Below are 27114 nucleotides of genomic sequence, written 5' to 3'. Positions count from 1 at the left end.
TTCATAGGGTGAGACATGCGCTGAGGGATCATTTGGGCGACGACATGGAGGAGCCATAGACAATTGTAGCTTACGACTACATAGTAAACGCCGAGTCCCCGGCTAAATTAATAACTAACCTGTATCGAATAGCACTCTCGGAGAGAACGGTGGAATATGCAAAGCCGAGGCTAGCAGGCCAGCTCGAATTACAGACGGAGCTGCAGGAGGAGATGTGGCAGTATTGTTGCACCAGCACTAGGAAGATATCTCTAAATGGCCGTCACATATTACTCCATTTTAAATACCTGAATAGGTCCTATTGTCCCCCTGAAAGATTATATAGATATAAGCTGTGAGACAGTCCCAACTGCGAGAGATGTGGTGCACAGATTGCGGATTTCTTATCCGTAGCTTGGTCCTGCTCGGACGTCCTCTCCTTCTTGCACACGGTGTACAAAGAGGTTAATAGAATCACACAACTGACGTTGATTACAGACCCCCTATTGGCTATACTGGGCTACTCGAGGCCCCTACGGCCGGCGCACAGGAGACTCGTAGACATGGCTTTCCTCCTTGCTAAATGATGCGTTACGCTCACCTGGATGAGAGGCCCTACCCCTACACTTACATTATGGTCCAGAGAGATGACGCAATCAGAACTGTACAGCGACCTTCTCCCCCCTTGCAATAGACCCAAGAATTTCTGGTCCATGTTTCTGGATGGGAGACAGACGCGAGACACACCAGATGATGAGAGCACTAACGACAGGCCGGGTGGGGGCGACTGAGGTACAGTAGGTGATAGAACGACATGCTCTGGGTGGTTTGGGGGGCCGGGGTCCTGCGCAGGAGAATGGTTACCAGCTCACCTCCAGGTGAGGAGCCTTCGTTACGCAGCCATTGGGTTCGGTATGTCTTGGTAACTTACAAGAGATGTTCCTCTCCCCTTGGATCCCTACCAATTTTGTTTATAACCATTGTGATTTCTACCAATGTATCTATGAATATTGTATGTACTTCTGCTGCCACTGATTATTGTCTATGATTGTGATGATTGTTTCTTTGTTTGCCCCTGCCTTGAAATGCTAATAAAAATAATTTTAAAAAAGTGTGTGAACCCTCAATCCCCTGCCTCTGCTTGCCCCCCTGATAACAGTTCTATAATTAAAGCAATACCCTGCACTGACTTTCCACTCAATACCTGAAAGTGCTGTGCCTTTTCAAATCACGCGAGTGCACTAAAGCAGGAACAATTAATTTTACAAGAGGAGCAGTGATGTGAGTTGTAACTTGACCCTGACTTCTAGACCCGGCCCTGATAAATAAGTGCCGGTGCTGAGCACCGGAAAGCACAAGCACAAATTAAACACGGTCTGTAACATTTCCAACAGGTTGGTGACACGCATGTGTTGTCAGCTTAAACACCAAGTGCCAGCCAAGTTTTAAGCAGTAAATTGTCTTTTTTACATACATTTAACTTTTTTGTTATGTAACAAAACTGAAATGCCTACAAACTGTTTTCATGGCAATGTATTTATCTGCTTTCTCCCTCCCTCTTTCAGTGATCTATAGTGCCTTGGCTCGCTGCCCCTACCATCACCAATATCTGTGTTGAAAGCACTAGTGGTAGTTCTGTGCTAACCACGAGACTCATGGCTTTGAGTAGAAGCCTCGTGGCAACCTGCATATCGTTCTGTGGAAGTAGATCTGATGTATATGCTCATATGGGTGAAGCCGTACAACCTTGCAAATGTTTGCCTCTGTTTTTTTTTAAAACAGATTTTATTGAAAGATTGCACACATTCCGCAGAGCACTGCCCACCAGAGGCATCTGCAGGACAAATATACAACAGCAATTGAAAGGCAATCATCTTTCCTTTACCCTGAACAAATTTAGGAACAAAAACCATAGTAGACAAACCCTGCCCCCCCACCCCCTTACCGGCTCCCACCCCCCTCAACTCCCCCCTCCCCTGAAACATCCCCCCCCACCCGAGTCGCACTGAGTCTGCCGCCAGTCTTCCACACATAGCACACCTGAATGACTACCAATGCACATTCGCTATCATGGCTCCTGCATCACACCTCCGGAGGATCTTCCCGTTCCACCGGCGGCTCAAGCCACAGGACCCTGAACTCAGCCCAGAGTTTCCAGATTCTATAATGCTTTCGTTGGCAACCTCGAGCTACAAAAATCGGCTGCTCCAGACCCATACAAAAATCTAGCCCTCTCTTCCATGCCACCACAGAGGGGGGACGCGGATTCTTCCATGCTCTGGCCACGTCCCTTTTCGCCAATGTAGGACCCAGCAGCAGCAAATGCCTCTTGTAGACGTTGCCGCCCACCCCCTCCATCACATGCAATAAGACTAATTGCGGCGTACGGGGGAGCTCCCACCCCAGGACCTCGGATAAACAGTCCAGCACCCCCTTCCAGAACCGAGCAAGGGAACCACAACCCCACACCGTGTGTAGGAACGTTCCCTCATCCCCGCCACACCGAAGGCAATCCGGAGATGCGATCATTCCCGCCTGCCAGAGCCGCACCCTAGTGAAGTAAACTCTATGGAAATACTTAAATTGGATGAGGTGTAGGCGCATCACTATGCCTGCACCCCTGGGGGCTGCCAGTGTCTCCCGCCAATCCTCCTCCTCCAACTCATCCACATCCTCCTCCCAAGTCTCCCGGAGCTTCTGCAGTGTTGGGGAACAATGTGTGACCAGGGACTATATCTTCTTCCTCTCCAGATCCCCCATAAACACCTTTGCCTCCAGAGGGCTAATCTCAGGAAGGGACTCAAGACCCTCCAAACTGGGGGCAAGTGCATGGCGGAACTGCAGGTATTTAAAAAAGCGGGGCATACCAAATTCCTTGCTAAGTTCTTGAAACGACTTAAGCATCGTACCTGATAACACGTCTCCCAAGGTCGAGATAGCAATAGTATCCCAGCCCCGGAAGCCCTATAGCCTCGCAAGCCCAGGTAGCCGCCCATTGTGCCACAGAGGGGCTTCGCCCGTCAGGGTGTTCCACAATCCCATATGGCGCAACGCCTGCCTCCAGGCCTGAAACACCACCTGCGTGGCCGGTGGTAGCGTCCTCCATAGCTGCGCCGTATATAGGAGAGTGTGCAACGTGTGAGACCCCATGAGGTACCGCTCCAGAGCGTATGCCGGGTCCCCCCTATCTCCATACCACCACTCGTTCAAGACTAGGAGGTGGGAAGCCTGATAGTAGGAGAGAATGTTGGAGGTCGCCAGCCCACCGCAATATGTAGATAGGAAACAAGTGCGGAGCGCCACACGTACAGCGCCCCCCTCCCAGAGGAACTGCCCTAGTGCAGAATTTACCTGTCGGAACCATTTGGGCGGGACGGGGTATGGGTGGTTTTGCAGCTGATATAGTAGCCGGGGGAGAGCCACCATTTTAAAAATGGCCGACCTGCCATAGATCGTTAGTGGCATATGGGACCACGTCTTGAGATCCACCCGGACCCGTTCTCACTCCGGCGCTAAATATCGCACCCAGGAAACTGTGGGTACCTTAGACAGAAACACCCCCAAGTATTTAATGCCCCCCACTGCCACTTGAAGAGTAGAAGCCCAATCCCTGACTCTCGAACGCTCCCCCAACACCCTTAGGGTGGACTTACGCGGGTTCATATAAAGCCCTGATGTTTCTCCGAATATTTGCATAATTCGCAAGATACGCGGCCCGACCTATTGAGATCCGTAAGGAAGAACAGGACATCATCAGCGTATTACGCGATCCTGTTGGACGGTCCCTGTGCCCACTCGAACCCTCGTAGTTGCGCATCGATGCGCACCCACGCCGCCAGCGGCTCCATAGTCAGGGCGAAGAGATACGGCAAGAGAGGGCACCCCTGCTGGGTACCACGCCCGATGGAGAATCTGGAAGAGATGGCCCCCGCTACTCGAACAGAGGCCGTCAGATCTGTGTATAAAAGCCGCAAATAGGATAAAAATCGGGGCACAAGGTTTAGACGAGGGAGGAGCGCAAACAGGTAGACCCAGCTCAGCGAATCGAAAGCCCTGTCCATATCCGCTAGGAGAAGAGCAGCCTGCTCCCCCGTGCTCCGAACCGCCGCCACCGCCACATGCGCTAGCCGGATATTGTGCCTAGTCGCCCTCTGAGGCATAAAGTCGGCCTGATCTGGGTGGACAAGTGCTGCGATATAGGGTAGAAGCCGGTTTGCTAATGCTTTGGCTAATACTTTTGCCTCCACATTCAAGAGTGAGATTGGGCGGTAGAAAGTGTGGAGCTCCGGAGACCGGCTCGGCTTGTGGAACACCACCACTTCTGCATGTCTCCAATCTGGAGGGAGGCTACCCTGTTACCGGGCCTCCTCCAGCGCCCCTCTATAGTGAGATCCCAGTTGCAGGTGGTATTTCTTGAAGAATTCACTGGGAAACCCATTTGGTCCAGGAGCCTTCCCCGAGTTGAACTCACCAAGGGACGTACCCAGCTCCTCGACCGTCAATCGGAGTTCTAGGCGCTCCCGCACCTCATCCGTCTCCGCAAGGGGGCGGCAGATCGGCAATAAACTTGTCTACCACATCCTCGGGTAAGCATTCTTTCGGGGCATACAAATCAGCATAATATGGTGCGAAGCTCTCCGCCAGCTCCCACGGGTCCGTATTTAAGGCACCCTCACCGTCCAGCAGCCCTGGCAAGGTCTGCGCTTGAAAGGCGCCCTGACACAACCGGTGTAGCATTGTACTCAATTTGTCTCCCCACTGATAAATCCTGCTGTGCGTCACAAGCCATATCTGCCGCTCCTCGTCCAGCAGCAGAGAGGCGTAAGGCTGCTGCGCCAGGAGTAGCCGGCCCACCGTTTGGCCCTCACCCTCGGTGCGGCCCTGACGCTCCAACGCCTCAATCTCAGCCTCGGCCCGCACCAATTCCGCCCATGGCGCTTCTTCCGAGCCGCAGTGCACCAAGCTATATCTACCCCCCGAAGCGTGGGCTTCAGGGCTTGCCAAAGCATACCGGCGCTGGCGACAGAGCCCACGTTCTCAGCTAAGTACCCAGATATTGCCTCGCCCATACATTTCTGATAGTCCTCCTGCTGCATGTGCCACACTGAGAGGCGCCAGCGATATGGCTGCTGCCCCCTGCCCAAACGAAGCTCGATCGAGATGGGGCAATGATCCGAGAGCCCACGTGGTAGTATGTCTGCCGACTCCACTCTACCAATCGAGTCTCTAGGAACGAAGACATAGTCCAGTCTAGAAAATAATTTGTGGACAGCTGAGAGATAAGTGTATTCCCGCTCGTTACCACGTCACGTCACGTGAACAAGATGGCCGATGGAGAAGGAGCTCTTCCGAAATGCTCCAGGGGGTAAGGGATCACAATCCATGTAAATCCCTGCCAAACCTTGGCCATCGAGCCCATCGACCAACTGAAACTTACTGCGCATCATAAGTATTATTTCCCCTACCTCTGCACCGGAATCTACGGACCCCCACGGTGCAGCTCTCGAGCGCCTGAGCCCTTGACTCCTCGAGGGTCGCTGCTGCCCTCTCAAACCGGGGGACTTGGCCGTTCGGTTCATTCTGGATCCTGCTCCTCCTGCGGGGCTGCTGCCTTTCAGCCGGCCCGCGAGAACTCCTCGAGGGGACGTGGCGAGGACTCGCATTGTTTCAGACTAACTGGGCTCTGTGCTGCGGGAGTCGCCAGAACCTCCATCTGCCCCCCGACAGAAAGCCGCTGCTTCCCTGACGTGGCGAAGACCCGCACGGTTTCCGATCGACACTGTGAGAGTTCACCGGAGCCTCCAAATGCCCCCTCCGACCCCGAAGTCGTCATCCAGTACGCGAGAGAGAAGGGAGCCTTGTGTCGACAGCCTCTTCCTGCGAGGATTAAGGTAAGGGTGGCGCCCTGCCTCCTCCCCCCCCGTACCGCTACAACAAAGTCGGTGTCACCCGACGGTCTGAACTCTGAACTCCTACGAAACTCAAAACCCTGCATCCTGACCCTAACCAACCCCTGCGGCGGTAACGCCCGCGCTCCTGGGCTCAGCAGCCTCTGGCAGATGCTCTCCTCCCGCCCGACAATATCCCTTTCCCCGCTGCAGCCGTGTGTGAGTCCCAGTTTCTCTGAGGTCCTCGGGCTGATCGGCTGATGACATTTTAAGCGCATACAATAGCCTCTCTATCACCGTGCGCTGGGACTAAAAACGAATAAATATAACGAACAAAAGAAAATCAATATTCATTCTTACAATTGGCAGTCCCTGAACAACATCCATAGAAAGAGGACTGCTCTTTCTGTTTTCCTCAAAACATTCAAGGCTAAATCTCAAAATGGCAGCCCCTGTTCAGCAGCCATAGAAAGAGGACTGCTCCTCTAAACAATCCTGGTCCCCTAGCTGGACCCCAATCCGAGCTTGCCTAAAATCAGCTATAATGGAGAGAGGACTGCACAAATCCAACCTGTAAAAACAGAAAGAGGACTGTACAACCCCCAGCCACAGAAACCGAAAGTGGACTGCTCACTCTCACAACCCTGGGGCGACCATCTTTGAAGTGACACTGACTGATGGAATTTACCCTCAACAACCTAGACAAGCCCCCCCCCCCACACACATTGACTGATGCCCACTGATTCAGGTCTCCACTAGTGTGCCCATCCCAAGCCAACATGGTGGGCCCTGGTCTAACTGCCTACAGGACAATCGCTTACACCCTGGTCTGCCCCCCTAACCTCTCAAAAACCGCCACCAAAGCCTTCAAACATCTCACCCTGAAAAACCATCCGGAGACACTGATCTCGGACTTACGCTACTGTGCGGACAGGGGCACCATCACTAACAACCTCATGTTCTACTCCAGTAAAATCCTCGCTTGGCGCAATACCTTTTCAACATTCCTTAATGTACTCTCATCCAGGAACATCCCACATGGCACTAAGCTCAAAACAGCGCCATCAACAACACTTCAAGCTGCCCTCACTATCACCCTCTACAACAGCGGCATTGTACTGATCCAGGTCTCTACAAAAAACCTCGACAAATTCTCAGATCTTTTTACGACTCTCCGGAACCACGTGCATGACACCATCCTACTCAACTCATTGGACCAGAGACCTGTGATTCCACCCCTCCATGCTCCCCACTCGAATTCCACGGCCTCCAACTCTGCTTACCTAAACCCCACCAGGCCACCTATAACCACCCCGAGCGAAATAAACTCTGAACCTTTGGTCTCCTCCCTCCACGCTCCCCACTGGATCTCTAAGATCACTTCGCTATCAACATCCTTCGCTGTGGCAGGTCTAGCCGGCACCGCTAACACTCAAGCCACCCCCTCTCTGATTTCTAACACTACCCACCCTTGCCATCCTACCCCCCTCCTCACTGTCTCCTCCTGTAGCAGGTCATGCCAGCCCCGCCAACACTCAAACCACCCCTTCCTCAACTCCTATTACAGCCCTCCCTCGGCCTCCAACCCCCCCTCCCCAGCAGGTCATGCGAGCCCCGCTAACACCCAAGCCACCCCCTCCTCGATATCTAACACAGCTCCTGCTGCTGCAGGACACGCCAGCCCCGCCAGCACTCAAGCCACCCCCTCCTCGACCTCTAGCTCAGCCCACCCCTACCCGCCAACCCCCCCCTCCGCAGAGATCTATTCTCTGTACTCCAGAGCCTCCAAAATAATTCAGAGCCTCCACTCCTCCGTCCTCGACCTAACAAACCTCCTCCACCTCGCCGAACTCTCTCTCGCAAACCTCACACCTCAGATGTCCTCCCGCCCACTCCCAAAGATTCCCAAACGCCCACTACCAACATCTTTGAGACATCTTCGCCCCCGCAAGCACTCTAGCTACCTATCTGAGGAGGAAACACTTGACCTCGCCCTCTCCTACAACCTTTCTCTCACCCCAACAAATTCACAAGTCCTCACGGAAAGGGAAATCCTAGATTTTCTCAACGACCCTAACACAGCCCCTACCTCTCTACTTTGTCTACCAGACGCGAGTGCCACACACCCCATCTGCACGGTTGCTATTAACCCACACAGATCAGCCCCCCTCTGCAATACAAGGGTAATCAGAAGCAACCTTGTAGCCGTACCCTTGTTGGATCCGACCCCCGCTACCACCCCCCTCCCGGCTCTGAAAGGGCTCTTAATCAACTGCCGCCTCGCAGTTAAGCATGCGGCCGACGTCGCTGCTCTCATTCTGAACAACAACACAGACCTAGCCATTCTAACAGAATCATGGCTTAATGACTTATCTTCCCCTTGCTTAGACCTCTTAATCCCCCCCAACTTTAACATTGCCAGACTAGACAAAAAAGGTGGCGGGATCGCCTGCATCCACCGCGCTAACCTCCTTGTCACAGATCTTCTAACGGATACCAATGATACTAGTGAATATCTAGCCCTCTCAGTCTGCAGTAGCACCACCCTCCTTTGTAACCTACATATCTTCTACCACCCCCCAGGCAATAACGAATCCTTCACAGACTACATCATGGAAGTCATCACGGCTAAGAACTCTCCCAACTCCAAAGACATTTTCCTCGGTGACCTCAACCTGCACTGGAACGACATTAAGGACCCGCATGTCAACGCCATTAAAGACCTCTTGACAGATCTAGCCTTGACCCAAGTGTGCCCCCTCCCAACCCACTCGAAAGGGGCCACTCTAGACTGGATCATCTCCAAGGAGGAAACCATCAAGCTCATTTCGATTGACCCTTGTGACTGGTCTGACCACCATGCCATCACCTTCCTGCTACCCAGCACCCGCAGGACAAGGACACCGCAACTGGTGCTCCCTAAACGTTGGGCCAGAGACACCAGAAACCTGAACCTCATTGAACTCGAGACTCGCTGCAAATCAGACCTCCCTCCTCCCCTCCACATCACCTCAGTCAGTGACCTAAATGATCACTACTCTGCTACAATATCGAATATCTTGGATGACCTAGCCCCGCTTAAACTAAAAAGAACTCAAGTCAAAGATAGAAACCCATGGTTCACTGGCCCCCTCAACAACGAGAGGAGATCCCTCCGACAAACCGAAAGAATCTGGAGACAACACCCCTCGGCAGATCACCTAAAACTCCTTCGCCAGGCCAGAAAGACTTACAACAAAAATATCGTCAACTCAAAAAAAGAGTTTTTTCAGAGCGGAGTTAGGAAATGCCCAGATCAGACCACGCAAACTCTTTGAGTTGGTCAAACTCCAATCAAACAAACTGTCCAAAACAGCGAAAGAAACCCCTAAGTCTCTCGTCTCCTCCGAGGATTTCTCCTTGTTTTTCACAAACAAAATCAAAACCTTAGATATCAAAACCTTAGATATCGAACTCAAGGCTGCCTCACTCCCCCCTCCAATCCTCGACCTTCCAACTCCCCTCCCCATGCCGCCTTGGCCCTCTCCGAAGAATCTAGCACACTGGTCTGACTTCACACTATACTATGAAGACGCTGTCAAAAAAATCCTTTCCTCCCTGAAACCTAATAACCATTTCAACGACCCGCTCCCCTCTAACTGTCTCGCGACCTTTGCCGAACACATCATTCCCAGCTGGACTGCGATAATCAACGCCTCTCTCAGACAGGGATCAATTCCGACCTCGCTGAAAGCTGCCCAAGTCCTCCCCATTCTGAAAAAAACATCACTGGACCCAGCGTCCCCAGACAACTTCAGACCAATTTCCAACATTCCTCTCCTGGCCAAAGTGCTGGAAAAGTGTGTACAAACACAGCTTAGCCACCACATCAACTTCTTCCATCTACTTGACGACTGCCAATCCGGCTTCCGACCGGGTCACAGCACTGAAACAACCATGCTCCACATTGTTGATGACGCTCTGCAAGCCCTTGATCAAGACAAAACCTGTCTCCTAATCCTCCTTGATCTATCCTCGGCCTTCGACACGGTCAACCACGAGATGCTACTCGAACGCCTCAAATTGAGGATGGGATTAGATGTCACAGTTCTGGACTGGTTTAGTTCCTACCTCCAAAACCGTTCCCAGAGATTCCTAATCAATGGCGATCTGTCTGCTCCTTCCGTGGTCACGGTGGGAGTCCCTCAAGGTTCAACGTTGTCCCCCACCCTTTTCAATCTCTATATAGAACCCCTTGCCGAACTCCTTTGCACTGCAAATATCTCCTTCCACATGTATGCTGATGACACTCAGATCTATATAAAAATCTCTTCTCTTGCGGAGATCCTCAGCCTTAAATGAGGCCCTAAAGCTGACCGTCAGATGGCTCTCCTCCAACCACCTCAAACTCAATGCAAAGAAAACTGAGTTCCTAATAATCTCCCCGCCCAATAGCAACCCCGAGATCCAGTCATGGATTAAAGCCATCACAGCCTTAAACTGTTCCACTACCATTGTGGACTCGGCTAAATCGCTGGGAATTACCTTGGACTACAACCTAAACATGCGAGACCACATCAACGCAATGGCCAAATCTGCCAGATTCCACCTGAGCTACCTTTGGAAACTGAAACCCTTTCTTGTCCCTTCTGACCTAAAACTAGCAGTCCAATCACTAGTAATCTCTCGACTGGAATATGGTTGCTCCACTCTCTCCGGCTTACCCAAGATCTCGCTGGCTCCCTTAAAAACCTGCCTCAATGCAGCCGCCAGACTTCTTACAGGCTCCAGAAAATTTGACCATATCACCCCTCACCTGAGAGCTTTGAAATGGCTTCCCTTCGAGGCTAGGATACACCTCAAAATGGCATGCATCACGCACAAGGCCTTACACTCTAACTCCCCGGCGTATCTTGCACAAAAGCTGGTGATATTAGGTGGAAGCAGAAACCTACGATCGTCCAATGCCCTCCTCCTCCGGCCTGCACGCTTTAGGAAAATAAAAACCTACAATCGGGCTTTCACCGGGACCGCGCCAAGAATATGGAACTCCCTCCCCCCGATATCAGAAGAATCCCTTCCCTGGCATGCTGCAAAAAAGAGACTAAATCCTTCCTCATGGGTAAATTCCTTGGATAAACCCATTCCACAGTCACCCGAGAGACTATTGCTTCATCCTGGGTCCCTGTACAGGGCTCGTGTATTAGCCTGCCTATTGTATGACTCTGTTCTCTGTAATATGACCGGATGTATAGTTTTCCCAATACCTATCGTACTGTACCTGTGTGATATCCTGCCTTCCCCTTGACCCAGCGTCCCTGTAAGCTCTCTTATGTACAGGTCCCCTCTTTCTGTATTACGCTATATGTATATGTAAAGTGCTCTGATACCCTCACGGGTCAAGTTCGCGCTCTATAAAACCTTAAAATAAATAAATAAATAATAAATAAATGCCATGCAAGTGCCGCCATGTGTCCACCCAATTCAAGCCCCTAATCATGTCATTCAGTTTGGTGGATTGACCCCAAATCGGGACGCCCCCGGGCTTATATCCATCTCTGCACACCTTCATAACATCATTCCAATCCCCTCCCACCACCGCCAACGCGTCGGGGATGCCGGCCCATACACCAAACAACTTCTCAACCAGCGACCATTGCAGAGGGGGCAGGGCATACACACATCCTAACACCAAAGACGTCTCCCTAACCATACCTTTAATAAACAGGTATCGTCCCTGCATATCAATCCATTGATTAGAATGGACATAGGGGACTCTGCGATGCACCAAAATAGCCACCCCCCTAGAGCCCCGAGCAAAGCCTGCATGGAAAACTTGTTGGTAACCATACCGCTGAAGGGCCAAAGCTTTGGTACCTAGCAGGTGAGTTTCTTGTAACATTAACACATCTGCTCCAGCCCTCTTTGCCTGCTGCAGCACCTCCCCCCTCTTGATCTTGTCTAGGACTCCCCGTACATTCCAACTAAGGACCCGAAGAGAGCCTCGGGACCCCAGAGCCCTATCCACACTCACCGCCATCAGGGAACACCCAGAGCTCAATACCGGATACTGGGCAAAGTAGGTGTACACACAACAGATGTTGAGACCCGCCCGCGACATTACGACTCATACCCCACCCAAACAAGACCCCCCCAAAAAACGAACAAAGCCCCCCACAGCCTCCGCCCCCCACCCCATACCTCAAGAACGTTGAAGTACCTGTTGCGGCAGAGGAGACGCTCGGCCCCCAACGTGAGACCTGAGGCCGCCTACACCAATGGATCCCCACCCAACAGCCCATGGAGCCCAGACCCACCCCCAACCAGCACTAGGCTAACTGGGGAGTCCGCCCACAATGCAACCCCCTCCACCCCACCGCAGCGCACATTAACACATAGCTATGCAAGATAGAAATGCAAACCAGTTCCCTCCTGCCCGCCAGTTAGAAAAGTCAAGGGTCTACTGTCTGATGCTCAGGAGCCTCCTTCCCCTTATCCGAGGCACCGGCGGATGCAGAAAGACTCCTGGACCTGGATCTCCAGTTTCCCCTTCTCTGCGACCCCCGGGAGGTCTGTGACTGTGCCTCGCTCAAAGATGTGTGGACCCTCACCTTCACAGTTTCGTCAGTCCATTTAAATACCTTCTCAGGGGTATCAAAGAAGTGGGTGCGGGACTGAAAGACCACCCGCAGGCGGGCCTGGAAGAGCAAGGCGTAGGGGAGCTTAAGTTCTTGGAGATGAGCCTTGGCGCCCGTGAATGATAGCCGCTGTTGTTGTACTAAGCGCGTATAGTCCGGAAAGATCAGGATGCATTGGTTCTCGTAGAGTAGGGGTTCCTTGGCCCTGGCCTGCTGCAGGATAGTGTCACGGTCATGGTAGTTCAGCAGTTTGGCTATCACAGGCCGTGGGCGAGCCCGCACCGGCGGCTTCTGATTGAGAACCCTGTGTGCCCGCTCTATCACAAAACATCTAGAAAGGGAGTGCGGGGGGGGAGCCAACTTTCTAGCCACTGCATCAAGAAGCCCTGCATATTGCCTTTCTCGCAGCCTTCCGGGAGTCCGACGAAGCGCAGGTTGTTCCGCCTGGCCCGCCCTTCCGCATCTTCAGCTCGGAGCGCCAGGCCCTTCTGAATGCTCTCCATACTGGCCACCTTACGCTTCAGTGCTGCGACGTCATCCTCCACCCCCGAGATCCGGGTTTCAGCCTCCGTGATGCGGGACACGGCATTTCGCAAGTCCTGGTGCAATAACGTGACATCCGACCCTACAGCGCCTATTTTCGCGTCCAACATATCCCGGGACTGGGTAATGGCTGCCATCAAAGCCGCGTTGTGCGGTCCGGAGTCTTGATGACCGCCCGAGGCTCCTGAACTCCCACCAGGTCCCGTGAACTTGGCTATGGGCCCATGTTTCGTGGTCCCGCCACCGCCCTTGTCCCGCGTCATGGCCGCCAGTTGTAGGAGTCTGCCCAAGGGAAGAACAGTCGTCGCGTCCACAGGCAATCCCACGCAAATACCACTAAGGCTGCAAATGCACTCCCGGGCTGCTCCCAGCCGGATTGAGGGCACCCACGAGCCAGAGCCTGCTGTCCAGTCTTGTGCCCTCCGTTCCTCTTCACTGGACCCTAGGCTTGAAAAACGCCAGTGCCCACGCTAGGCTACGGGACACTGCTCCGGCCACCGCACCGCTCTCCCCACCGCCGCGGCCCGGTCTGCTCCGGCCACCGCACCGCTCTCCCCACCGCCGCGGCCCGGTCTGACCGCCGTAGGATGTTCCACGGGCCCCCTCCGGCCCCGCACACCAGTGATGTCACAGGCCTGCGCCCCTCTGTGGGTGTTGTGCTCTACCCCTCAGCCGCGGGGCACACCACAGCGAGGGACTCCCGGCCTGTCAGGGCACACCCCCGGGCCCACAGCACAAGGAGAAAACAGGCCCAACGATGAGACGCACCTCTCCGGTCCAGTCTCACCTCTGCCGCAGCCCGGAGTCTTCTCCCGAGGGCCGAGGTGCCCCCTGAGCGGCCACCGCAGGCACAGCAGCCGGATTCTACTGCGGGCCGCACCAAACTTGAGCACCTGGCTCCACCGCGCGGCACTGGGCCTCACCGTGCGGGAGCCCCAAAGAAATAGAGGGGAATGCCCCTCCCTCGGAGCTCGCTACCCAGCGGGAACTCCGGGGGGCCGGCCCGCACCTCAGGCACCGTTCGTGGGACCCGCTGCCTCAGGGGCGCACTCCGCTCTCAGCAGGCCGCGGCACCACCAACACTCCAGCCACCGGGACGCACGGAAATAGAGGTCCCCAGCCTCTCTCTGCCATACCAAGCCGTACACTGCAAAGCACACAACTCTGGCCACCAGGCAACCCGGATCGCCCCTCTCTGGTCCAGCCGCACCTCCGCCGCAATCCGGAGTCCTCTCCTGAGGGCCGAGGTGCCCCCCAAGCATCCACTGCAGGCACAGCTGCCGGATTCCACCGCCGGGGCCGCGCCAAACTTGAGCTCCCGGCTACACCGCACGGGAGCCCCAAAGAGATATAGGGGGGAAAGGCCCCTCCCTCGGAGCTCGCTACCCAGCGGGAACTCCAGGGGGACCGTCCCGCACCTCAGGCACCGTTCGCGGGTCCCGCTGCTTCAGGGACCCGCTCCGCTCTCAGCAGGCCGCGGCGCAACCAACACTCCGGCCGCCGGGACACACGGGAATCGAGGTCCTTGCCCTGGCGCACCAGGCCACACACTGCAGGTTACACAACTCCGGCCACCGGGCACCCAGGATTGCCCAGATTGCCACCGGAGGATCACAGCTGGCTGCTGGCAGGAAATCAACCCCTCCAGGCCGTGGGGGAGCAGAGGGAGACAGGATAACTGAAGGATTAATGCCGGGCTGGACGGAGCTCAGCTAAGCCGCGTCCGCCATGCTGGCTCGCCTAGCCACGCCCCCATGTTTGCCTCTGTTTGGTTTTCTTTTGGGTGCATTTCTTTTCTTCAAAGGAGTAGTGGGCTTTGCTGTGCATACATTGCGTAGCATTCTTTTCTGACTTCTAGTGGTAGCCAGTTCAATACTTGAGTGGTCGACCTGAATTGCTTTAAAGTTGGTAGAGTGGGGGCGTGGCCAAGCAGCATGGCCGACAGGACGTGAGCTCCACCAGCTCCTTCCCGAAGACCAACAAGATCCTGTGAATTACTCCTGCCCGGGCTGTCTTGATAACAGAGAAGCGTGTCGGAAGGTGATTTAACCCGTCTGAGACCCCTGAGCCGACGAGGAGGTCCCGAATCCCTCCGTGAGCGGCAACGCAGATACTGCTGGAAGTGGCGACGGCGCGCTGCCTTACGCGACGCCGCGGTCTGGGCCTGTGCTGTGGAGCCGGACCGCGGACAGACCACCCAGGGCTGGCGAGCTGAGCGGGCCCCTGGTGAGCACCAGCGATTTCTCCGTGGCTCCCAGAGAGAAGGTGGAGAGGCGGAGAGCGGCGGCTCGGAGACCCTGATGATAGGGGGTGGAGATAGCGACGGGACGGAGACGCCGTCCATCTTGCATAGCGCTCCCGCGGCGGAGCTCTGATCCCTACACTGCTGCTACCGGGGACTGCTTACCTGGCCCTCGGAGAATCTGCACCCAACAGCGGAGGGAGTGAGTGCTGCTGCCCTGGCTCCTGCTCGAGGCGTGTGGTGAGTGCGGAGATCCTGGGTTGCTGGGTGCTTGGCCGGGCCTGACTCCTTCGCTGTCCCCTGCGGCGGCTGAGTGCTTGCTTCCCTCCTCCCCTCGGACTGCGGACTACATCCCGGTTTTGCCCTTAATCGCCCTGCCGCCTCGGAGGGAAACGGGGAGCAACGCTGCTGGAGCTACGTTTGGGCTGCACCCCTCCCCCACTCGCCCGCCATTTTGTCTACTGTACTAGGCAGCCCTCCGGTGGGGCTGCGAACGCTTGTGGCGGAGTGCACCTGTGTCCCTACCTGCCCAGGTCTTTGGGGCCTGGGAGCTGCCCTGCTGCTGAACTGGAGAGGGGGGGGGGGGGGTCGCGAGGTGAGGAGGTGGTTGAGCCCGCGGTCCCGCTTGCGCTGGTCCATATTGCCTCTGAGGGATCCTGGATCCTGGTCTCCACTGTGCTCCCAGTGTTGGGGGGAGACGGATGCGCACTGTTCCCGTTCTGCCTTAATTGCCGAATCGCCTGTACTGCCTTGGGCACTGCCTGCGCTACATTACCTGTGTGCCCGGGTGTGGCCTCACGGCATCTACTGTCCCGGACCCAGGCTGGATCAGAGGGTCCTCTCTGACTGGTGGGGCTTGGGGTGCGCGCCTTGACACATACAGACTTGTGCCAGTCGTTATGGCGGCCCGCAAAGATCGTGGTTCAAAGGCCCCCCAGCCTAATACAATCGTGCAGTACACTACCCCTCGCCTGCAGCCACAAAGGATCACGCGGCAGACGGGATCTGATGACAGGGGTGAAGATCCTGCGGAACCGTCCAGAGCTGAAATCCTCAAGGCTATTCAGGGTTCCCACTCTGCCCTGGAACGTCAGATAGAGACGGTCTCTATAGATGTTAACCTTCTGCGGACAGACCTCCGCAAAGTGGCGGACAAGGTTTCAGACGCAGAGGGCAATATCACTCAACTGCAGGGGGAGGTTGCCTCTCTGCAAAAATCGCTTGCCCAATTCACCTCTACTACCCGTGCATTGGAAAGACGCGCCGAGGATGCGGAAGGGAGAGCGCGTCGGAGCAACATAAGGGTCCTGGGTGTACCGGAACGATTGGAGGCGGGGAACCCTGAACGCTCCCTAGAGACTTGGATCCGTACACATCTATGCCCGACTGGATTGTCCAGCGTCTTCGTAGTGGAGCGGGCACACAGAGCCCTGGTGCCCCCTCCGCGCCCGGGGGAGGCTCCTAGAGCCCTAATCGCAAAGATTCTGAACTATAAAGACCGCGACTGTATCCTCAGAGCAGCGAGAGAAACGGGGCCCCACATGATTGAGAACAGTCGCGTATCGATTTACCCTGACTATACCCAACAGGTACAGGAACAAAGGAAATCCTACTAGGGGGTTAAACAAAAACTCCGTGACATGAAGCTTCAGTATATGCTTTTGTATCCTGCCAGACTCAAGGTACTTTCCCAAGGCCGTGCGCATTTCTTTGAGACGCCAGCGGAGGTGTGTGAGTGGCTTGAAATCAGAGGGGATGACCTGCCCCCGGGTGAAAGGGGGGGCTCACGTGATACTTGGGGGACCAGGCCACAGAGGAGGCGTCGTGGTAGAAGAGGTCGCCGTTCTGGGTCCCGTGGATCTCCTGAGGCTCGGCCCACGGTGGGGGCAGATGGTGCTCTTCATATGGAAACCTTGCCGACGAGGGCAAGCTCGAGCTCAACTGGGGCTCCTGCTCCTGGTGAGATTTTGGTGCCGGACACTTTGCAGGGCACTCCGCTGAACACAGACTCTGCGGCTCCGGTGGTCCCGGAGACAGCCCCTACCTGCATCGGGGTTGGAATGATTTCGTGCCTTCAACTGTGTGACCCTACACTGACTAACAATTGGATGGCTTATCGCATCCCATCCTTGTCGTTGGGGCCTTTTCGAATAATGGCTAGTGCCAGAGGACTGGCGCCCTTGGGGCCTGAACCACGGAGGGAGGAGGGGAGGGGTGACTATAGTTTTGAGTGATATCGTCTCCACACTGCTGGCAAAGTTGAGCATTAGGTCTTTCAGGGGGCTGGGAGGGAAGGTGGGTGGGGTTGCTTTGTTGTGTGTGTGTTGAGTGTGTTGTATGGGGTGGCTGTGCACGTCCTGGCACTGGCAGGGGAAGGGCGGGGTGGCGTTTCTGTTTGTTGCTATCCTCTTGCTCGTGGGTGGGGGGGAAGAGGGTGTTTTTGCAAAAGTTCTGTGTTTTGGGGCTGTTGGGGGGAGGGGTGGGGTCCGTGACAGAAGTGATACTGGCATCATGTGCACATTGTTTCCGATTTGTGGGGGGCTCATCCTGAGAGCTGCATCCTTAAATTTACATGTGGTGGGGGCCACGTGGAGGCGGTTCAGGTTGCAACTACACTGTAGCCCGAATGGGCGTAATCATTGGCCATGGGATTTAAGTTTTTAACGTGGAATGTGCGTGGCTTGGGCACGTGCATCAAGAGACACAGGGTCCTCACCTTCCTTAAGCGCCATGGGGTCTCCATTGCTTGCTTGCAGGAGACCCATTTAGACGACGACGGCGCACAACGGCTGTCCAGGAAATGGAGGGGCCAGATTTTCCATTCCTCCTACTCCACTTATGCTAGGGGGGTCCTCATTTGGGTGGCCCCAGGGATTCCTTGTGCTGTTCAATATGTAGATGCAGATGTGGAAGGCAGGTACATATTAGTGAGACTCAGATTAGACGACAAAGAACTCCTGCTCCTTAACACGTATGCCCCAAACACTGATGACCCGGCCTTCTTTTCTCAGATACAGGATCTTGTGGCTCCGAGTCTGGACGCACCCCTCCTCTGGTTTGGGGATTTCAATTGCGTACTGCATCATGAGCTGGACCGTCACCCGCCCAGAGCGGGCACTAAGCCCCGTATGACGGCGCGCTTACAGGATGTGATGCACAATCTCGGGGCAGTAGACGTGTGGCGTACCTGCCACCCCGCTCAGAAGCTTTACACATGCTACACTCCGACGCACGACACGCATAGTAGACTAGACCGAGTTCTTGCGGCTAACCTTACCTCTTCTCTTACATTGACAGTTACTCACCAGGCCCGATATCTGTCGGACCATGCCCCAGTAACATGCGTGGCGCAGTGGCCTGATCGCGCTGCACGTCCGCGCGCTTGGAGACTGCCAGCCGACCTGCTCCAGGATCAGGTGGCCAGAGACCATGTGGCGACGTCGCTGTCAGACTACTTGGACCTCAACTGGGAGGGGGATGACCTACCCTACTCTACCAAGTGGGAGGCACTGAAGGCAGTGGTACGTGGCGCGTGTATGGCCCTGTCGTACGGGGTCAGGAAGCAACTGTTGACTGACTTACAAGTTGCGGAAGCTGCGCTCTAACGCGCCCAATCTCAATCAGATCCGGACGCGTTGGATCAGCAGGAGGAGAGAGATGCCCTGGTGTCGATACACGACATACTCACACGGCTTGACAAATTTACACTGGGCCAATACAGGCAATGTCTCCATCGTGAAGGAGATAAGTCTGGCCGCTTGTTAGCCTGGATACTTCGTCGAGAGTTCGCGCCTGAACGGATAGTAGCCCTGCGGAACCCCAGTGGCGTTATGGTCAACTCTGAAACTGATGTTCTTGCAGTCCTTCGAGGCCATCTGCAAACCGTATATGAGGCTGACCCTTCGATATCGGAGGATATCTATCACTCGTATCTTGCAGACCTCCGCCTTCAGACCCTACCGGAAGCTGAGGCGAAGGAACTTGATGTAAAGCTAACACTGGGTGAGATTACTGCGCCGATAGCTGCCCTCCCCCATGCCAAGACCCCTGGCGGAGATGGATATCCGGCTGAGTTTTATCATACCTTCGGACATGTCCTGGCCCCCCCTCTTACAAGTCTACAATGAGGCTTTGCGTGCTGGCACCCTTCCACCCACTATGAATCAGGGAGAGGTGTGTATGATCTTGAAGCCGGGAGGTGACAAAACAGACCCCACAGCATATCGCCCTATCACACTGATAAACACGGATGCAAAAATCCTTACTAAATTACTAGCCACTCGCCTTGCCCCACTCATGACTCGGCTCGTCCACCCCGACCAGTGTGAATTTATCCCGGGTCGTAACACGGCGATGAATTTGCGTCGCCTAAATCACATATTGCACGAGGTGCGGGGACGGGAGGGTCCTCACGTGTTGGTCTCAGTTGATTTGGCTAAAGCCTTTGATACGGTGCACTGGGGTTATCTAATGCACGTGCTCCAGAAAATGGGGTTCGGACCTGGATTTCGCGACTGGATCCGGGTGCTCTACGGGGCGCGCCGAGCCAGGGTGCGCCTGGGATCGGCCCGCTCCGACGAGTGGTCATTGGGAAGGGGCACCCGGCAGGGCTGTCCCCTCTCCCCCCTCCTATTTGCTCTTGCGATTGAGCCTCTGGCCGTTTCTGCCCGTACTGAATTGCAGGACTGGGGTATAGTAGTGGGTGACACTACCAACATAATCTCCCTCTACGCCGATGATGCGCTTTTCTATCTGACTTCCCCAGTGGAGGCCCTCCCCGCCTTGTTGCGGCTTTTGGACCGATTTGGCGCAGCCTCTGGACTGCGTATAAATCTTAACAAGTCTTTGGTGTTTCCGCTGACGGATGCTGTCCCAGACCCGGATACGGATCCCTACTATTTGGGCCTCCGTTACGAGCGACTGGCATTCCGATACTTGGGCATTCAGGTGGCCACCTCTGAGGAGACTCTCCTGACTCACAATGTTGACATAATACTCGCAGCCCTCAGTAAATCTATTGCTTTTTGGAATACACTTCCTCTCTCTCTCATGGGGCGGTTAGCAGTTGCCAAAATTGTGATGCTCCCTAGGGTCCTCTATGTGTTGCAGAACGCCCTATGTCCGTTACCCCCCCGAGTGTTTCGCACGTTGAACTCACTCCTCACCTCCCTACTTTGGGTGGGTGGGCGCAGCAGAGTCGTGTTACACACTGTGACGAGGTGTTGGGACGAAGGCGGCCTCGAAGCCCCGAGGTTTGACCTGTATTACTATGCAGCGCAGCTTCTCCCGGCCGCCAGGTGGTTCGCCGAAGACGACAATTGGGAATTGGCACTATTAGCTGGTACGGCCAATGATAAGGACCTGCAGGAGGCCTTGATGCAAGGCCGCGGCGCCGACAGCACTCTACCATATGTGGTGCGACACACAGTTAACATTTGGCAGCGGTTTGTCGAAAAGGTGCTACGACGCGCGCCGTTCCATAGGGAGCTCCCAATTTGGATATTGGCCCCGATACTCGAGCTGGAGGAAAATATGTCCTTTCGGGGGTGGCGCTCAGGCGGTTGTAAGACCCTTGCGGATCTTTACCCAAATGACTCCTTTGTGTCCTTTGAGGGTGCCTTGGAGTCCTTTGACCTAGGCGAGGGCCAATACCTACACTACGGAGGTCTTCGAGAGGTGGCCAGGACGACATGGCCCCAATTCCCAGAGGCGCCCCCGCTCATTAACACCCTTGACATGATTATATCCTGTGGGAGAGGTAAGCGCCTGATCTCCCTCCTTTACTCTGCCATGCGCAGAGACTCGACCCCCCCCCGTTAGCACCGGCCTGGGAGGCTTGGGAGGCGGATCTGGGGATGGAGCTGGAACCTGCCCAGCGAAGGCGGATTGGACTGTTGACTCGCAAGGTCTCCTGCAATGCGCGTTTTAAACTTATACACTTTAATTCTGTCCACCGCACCTACATGACACCTGTCTCCCTTCATTGTATATCGACAGATAGACGTCATAATTGCCCTAGATGTGGGGTGGAGAGAGCGGGTTTCCTACATTTGGCGTGGGAATGTCCTTTAGTTCAAGATTTCTGGCGAAGGATGGTAGTGTACATTGCCCAAGCCACACACCTTAGGCTTCTTCTGGACCCACTCCACTGTCTGCTGGCGTTAGTGCCTAAGCCAAAAAAGAAAGGTCTATCTTATAAACTTCTGCAACTCTTACTGGTTCTGGCGAGGAGACGGGTGGCTATTACATGGATGGGTCAGAGGGCGCCTGAGATTTCTCACTGGTTGAGGGAAGCAAAGGAATGGGCCTTAGCGGAGGAGACACACATGCAACGCACTCGCAAAGATGAGAACTCCAGGATGACTTGCTCGCCTGGAGGACAATGTGCATGGAGGGACTGGAGGAGGATGATTCGGACGCCACCAGCGCTGAGTTGTTTTCTTCTGCGTCCTTGGATTCTGGCTGTGAGGGGGGGGGACTGATGTGGGGTGTTTGGAGGCAGTGTAGGGGTCCCTTGTGGTCACGCCGATATTCCTTGATAGTTATGCCTGTATTTAGCTGCGATTCCCATAAGTCCAAATTGCATTGTAATGTCTGAGACCTAGCTGGCCCTCACACGAATCTCCTACTTTACTCGGATCAGCACTAGAAATGCCATTCATGGGGTACTTAGTTATTGTTAAACTGTTATGTATTATAGGAGTGCAACATAAGAAAACTGGCGACGACACTGATAAGTTTTTAATAATACTTGGAGCACAAACGCAATTTTCCCTACTAACATACATGCTTTACTCCTGCGCCGCCCAGCCTCCGGGATGTGGGCCATACATGGCTGTGTATTGACATTGGGACTGCTTGTTCCTACCGTTTGCATGTCAACAGAGTTGATAATTGTATGCCTTTCTACTATCTTCGCTATAATAAAAATATGTTTAAAAAAAAAAAAAGTTGGTAGAGTAGCCTTGTGCCAGACTTCACGGAAATATACCGGTGGTTTGTGACTTGTAGCAGGCAGAGCCAGGTGTACTGGCAGTGATCTCAACAGACCCATATGATGAAGCATGACACCTAGCTTGCTGGGTGTGTGAGGGTCCTAGTTCCGAAAGGAGGTATTCCCCACCTCCCCACCACTGTGAGTACTCACCGGGTGGTCAACTTGCCACCCGGGAACACCGTACCTTTCTTGTCGTCTAGCTTAATCCAGGGAAAGTACGGTAGACCTTTATCAAGCCCTTATTGTCCCCTTCATTGTTGACTAAGTGATCTCATCAAGCATTCTTGTCAGAAACAAGTGAGCTTTTAAAAAGGGCATTGATGTTTGTGCCTGCTCAAACTTACTCCAAGATTTATCTAATCCAGATGTAGTTTACACCGTCAGTGCTTTTAATTGTGATACATGTAGAAATCTTAACTTGTCCCCTATCTCTAAGAATTGAGAAGACTGGATGAGTAGCCTTGCGGTTAAATAGCCAGGTTTGCATTACGCATGTAACGTAAGGTAGGGTAATAAGTTGATATTCATGCATTTACTTTTTTGTACACGGGTGGCGCGCTTTATTTTTCAGCACTGCACCCGCTTTCAAATTTACAACACGGGCGCCGCACTTTGTGTTGCAGCACGGCGCCTGCTTTTATATTTACAAGGGCAATAGCTGTAAGTCTCGCAAATGCGAGACCTACTGCATGACAAATGCTTGTTTCATATATGGTGATGGGCAGAGGGGGGTATATGTCGAGGGAGTGTATGTCAAGGATGGTGTGGGTGGGTGGCAGGGCACCTTTAGGTTTTTTCAAGATATGGTCCAGCTGATGTGAGGCAAGTGACATTCCTACTGAATCCTATTCCACCACAAATAGGAGGCCTGTGGCTTTACATTAAATTGTTAGGCTGAACCTAAATGGCAATCTGCTCATCAGTGCAAAACAGCAGACCGTGGCCTTAGATAATAATTCGGGATAGGATCTTTGAGAGAGACACATGGTCCAATGCCCATCTATAGGGGCAAACCCTTTTAGTGTTCCTCATCATCCATCATTGCTTGATAGAGGGACGTGCTATTCTACATATCCTGATACCGACAGGCGTCCTGGAAAGGGTAATCCGAGGATTAATCTGTCAAATTGACATCAACCTTCTCTTGACTTGGCCCAGGTTTCGTTTCCTGAACTTGAATACAGTGAGTTCTCTCCTTGCATTTTCTGAGGGCCTGCTTTAGTGACCTAATATGCACTTCATTTCTTGGCCTTAAATCTTACTGCTTTATTTTCCTGGACGCACTGTTTATGCTTTCTCTTTTCCTCATTTTGTTTATCCTTAGTCTGTGTTTCCTATGTCTTTCTGCATTTATCTCCCACCCTGCTCGAATTTTTCAGTGTTAACGCCAGGCGAGCTATTGCTGGGAGTGACATTGAGGGGGAGTAGTTGATCATGTTAGTTAACATTAAAGGTTTCAGAACTGGAGATAATGATGATAAAGGTGCCGGCATCAGGGGGTTACAAAGTCAGTCAGTCAGTCAAACATCTTTATTTCGGAAAATTTGCGGTAAAAAGCATAAACACATAACAGTGTGATTTAACATAAATATATTTGGGTGTAAAAGCCAATTGTAGTCTTTAAAATATTAACAATCTTGAACTTGAAAATGTTCAAAAACAGAAACAACTATAAAATGTACGCATTCAATAAAAGGTTTACACACTCGTAACGATTTCTAATCTGAATTGTTTTTCTAATAAAATTGAAAACTGAAAAACATATTTCTGTCATTTAATCTTTGTGAGAACTCAATTGCTACCTGAAAACGGTTAATCCCTGCCTTATGCGGCATAGGGACCAAAAAGGTGCGTTTTGGTCCTGAATATAAAGGGCAGAATAAAGTGAAGTGGCTTGTACTCTGTTTTGTGACATTACAATGACTTGGTGTTAAATCTCGCTAACATACGCATTGTGTAGGAAAGGCTACTTTAAAACGCATTAGGTTTAATCTAAAATATGTTAAAATGTAAGTAATGCTCAACTGTTTTCATGTGACATTACAATGACTTGGTGTTAAATCTCGCTAACATACGCATTGTGTAGGAAAGGCTACTTTAAAACGCATTAGGTTTAATCTAAAATATGTTAAAATGTAAGTAATGCTCAACTGTTTTCATGTTTGGGGCACCCCTTAGACTCTTCTCCGAACAATAATAAATGGATGACGACAAATTAATTGGGGACAAGCATAATCTCTTTTAGGCCCACATTATAAAAGGCAGATTTTACGTACATTAGACAAGGTATCTTGTTTGTATTATCCAGAGAAAAGCAGTCTAACATTCATTCGCTCACCGCACTTGCTTCTAGGTTTTCCCAACACATAATGTAATCAGCTCTGAAGTTTTCAGCCCCAGCACAGCCAGCCAAAAAAACATAGGAAAAGACATGAGACGTTATTGTTTGGAAGTCCGCAATGCCAAAGCCAGCATTGAGGAGCACCTCAGAGCTGGCATGGCATTGGTAGAAGAAGGCTCCAGGGATACTGAAGAGTTCTCTGTAATAAGCAACATTGTTTGTCCATAAACCACTTGGAACCAGGACAATAAGCACACATGAAAAAACACGAATCCTTGTTGGATACTCAGTTATAGTTGGACCAATGGCAATTACTCAAAAGTAGATTTCAAATTACATCTTTCTTTAAATATATTCTTCTGTTCTTTAGATATCTGACACAAGCGGTGCATAAAACAACTGAAATATCAGTACTGAGCACGGTCAAGATGCATTGAATGATATGCATACATAAACTCTTTAAGGCTTACGTCACAGATTATTTGCATATTTAATCCAATATATACTGAAGGATACTCTGGCCACAAACCTGGTGATCTGGATGTGGGCTCAGGGCTAGGAATGCATTCCTGTCTGGATTTCTTAGAATCCCTACCCTTGTGGATTTTGAGTAGAGAATCTCTGAGGGCACGTTTTTATACACCACTCTTGAGGCTTTTCACTAGGAGGTAGGATAGGAATGTGGAGCCAGGAGGGATCCTTTTAGGGCAAGGAGGAACTACTAAACGTGAACTTAACTGACTGCAGAAAAGCCAGGCATCCTTCACTGTGGTTTTGCAATGACTTCACTGGAGGATTCTTACCTGGATCTCAGGTAATATTTAAGAAACATACAAATATCTCACATAAAATATGAGTAAAAAGAAAGCAAGTATGGGCCTCAGTCTAATACAGCACTAAAATGGCAACTATATAAGTTGTTTGTTGGAAGTGTATGGCTGTTAATCACCTTCCCAAATGTGAACCAAGGTAAACCCTAACCATATCACAATATAAAGATATGCGTATTGAGATAAGGGATGTTAAAAATGTTTGGAACTGACAATACATGTTACAATCATTCAGTCATTCTTTATTCGGTCGTATATGGCCATAAAAGACAGAAACAATACAGAGCAATTAAATAGTTATAAAACAAATAACTCCATCAACCTCAAAAGAATTTATAAGATAAATGATCCAATAACCATAAAGCAGAAAAAGCTCAGCACATAAGTCCTTTAAAACAATTCGTATATCTGCATATAAAGTGCATGGTGCATCTATAAAATATTAACTAATCAAGTACAGCTAATACATAAAATCAGAATAACACATTTTAAAACAGGCAGTACTATGCGTCCATAGTTTTCCTAGATAAAATAGCTGCTTTAAGGAAACAACATACCCTGACAGATAATTGGAAATGATTGCAATTTGTGCAAGGCCTGTTCACGGTAATCCAAGGATTTTAAAAGCGGTTTCTAAAAGAGTCTTCAGGCTTAACTAAAATAATTACAAAAAAGGATGTAATGCATTAGTGATTGAGAGGAAAGTCCATCAAAGAAATAAGCCCTGGAGGGGCCTCCCAAGGCGTCAGTTGGCATTCTAAAACTCTTAAGCCGCCATACCAAGACTGATATAGAACAGAAGAGAAGGAATCTTTCCAATTGAGGTAGTTCAAGAGAAAGTTAAAGAAGGGACTCTGAGCTGGCAAGAATACTATAGTAAGTCGAGACAGAGCTCTTGGCCAGATCTTTCTGCGTTCTTACCTCTGTAGAACGTTACAAAAAGAGACTTTTTATCCTAGATTTGTCTCCTTTCTGTAACCTAATCGGGGACCAGAACAATGGAGACAACCCCAGCACTTGGCAGGTTGTGTTGATGTATTTCAACCATGGTATAGAGCCCCAATTATCCAGTTGGAGACAATCTGAAATGATCTCTCAACAGAATTTGGCTTGGGGATTTGTCCATATAATGACCCAAAGAAGTAGAGGTGAAAATGTGGAAACTATCCTCGATTAAACGTTGCTTATCTCTATGCGTAGGATAAAACCAAAGGCTGAGGGGGGAGCTAACAAAAAAACCTCCTACATATGCAATCTTCCTCACACTGAAGGGAAGAGCTCTAACAAGAGCCCCAAATCCCTGCCCGATATGTAGCCGCAGGGACACACTGAGCGTTATAGATTTTTACAATCACTTGGAAGAAAGATTTTACTTCAAAGAAATGCTTTGTCACTTAATACACAGCCAAAAATTGCTACCTTTTTAACTTTCTTCAGAGACCCGGAGTACGCCTCCTCCAACCCTGGCTCAATATCTTGCCGACTCAGCTCTTCTACCTGGCAAACAGAATTACAAACATTAGTTTTGTTCTCCGTTGCTTTCTTGAAGTAGACATACACAAAGTAACATTGGGATGGAATTTCGAAAGAAACTCCCTTACTCCAATCCTGGCTTGAAGTTTACTTTACTGACAATCACAAATTAATCAATTAGTTCCAACACTTTTGTCTTCTATT

The 27114-nt window shown here is 52.0% G+C and overlaps 1 protein-coding gene across 6 annotated transcripts in view; it reads right to left on the bottom strand.

Moving 5' to 3' along the window:
* POLG (DNA polymerase gamma, catalytic subunit) overlaps positions 1–27114 on the bottom strand; it is a 575771-nt gene that overhangs the window by 204485 nt on the left and 344172 nt on the right. For all 6 annotated transcript variants that reach the window (XM_078683205.1, XM_078683206.1, XM_078683203.1 and 3 more), the window contains exon 12: positions 26857–26934. In XM_078683205.1, the coding sequence (XP_078539331.1) occupies positions 26857–26934 (78 nt within the window). The remainder of the gene's footprint in view (positions 1–26856; positions 26935–27114) is intronic.

Source organism: Lissotriton helveticus, chromosome 3_1 (genome assembly GCF_964261635.1).
Source record: "Lissotriton helveticus chromosome 3_1, aLisHel1.1, whole genome shotgun sequence".
NCBI lineage: Eukaryota > Metazoa > Chordata > Amphibia > Caudata > Salamandridae > Lissotriton > Lissotriton helveticus.
Note: the sequence above shows the minus strand (reverse complement) of the source record. Positions and strands in the feature narration are given on the sequence as shown.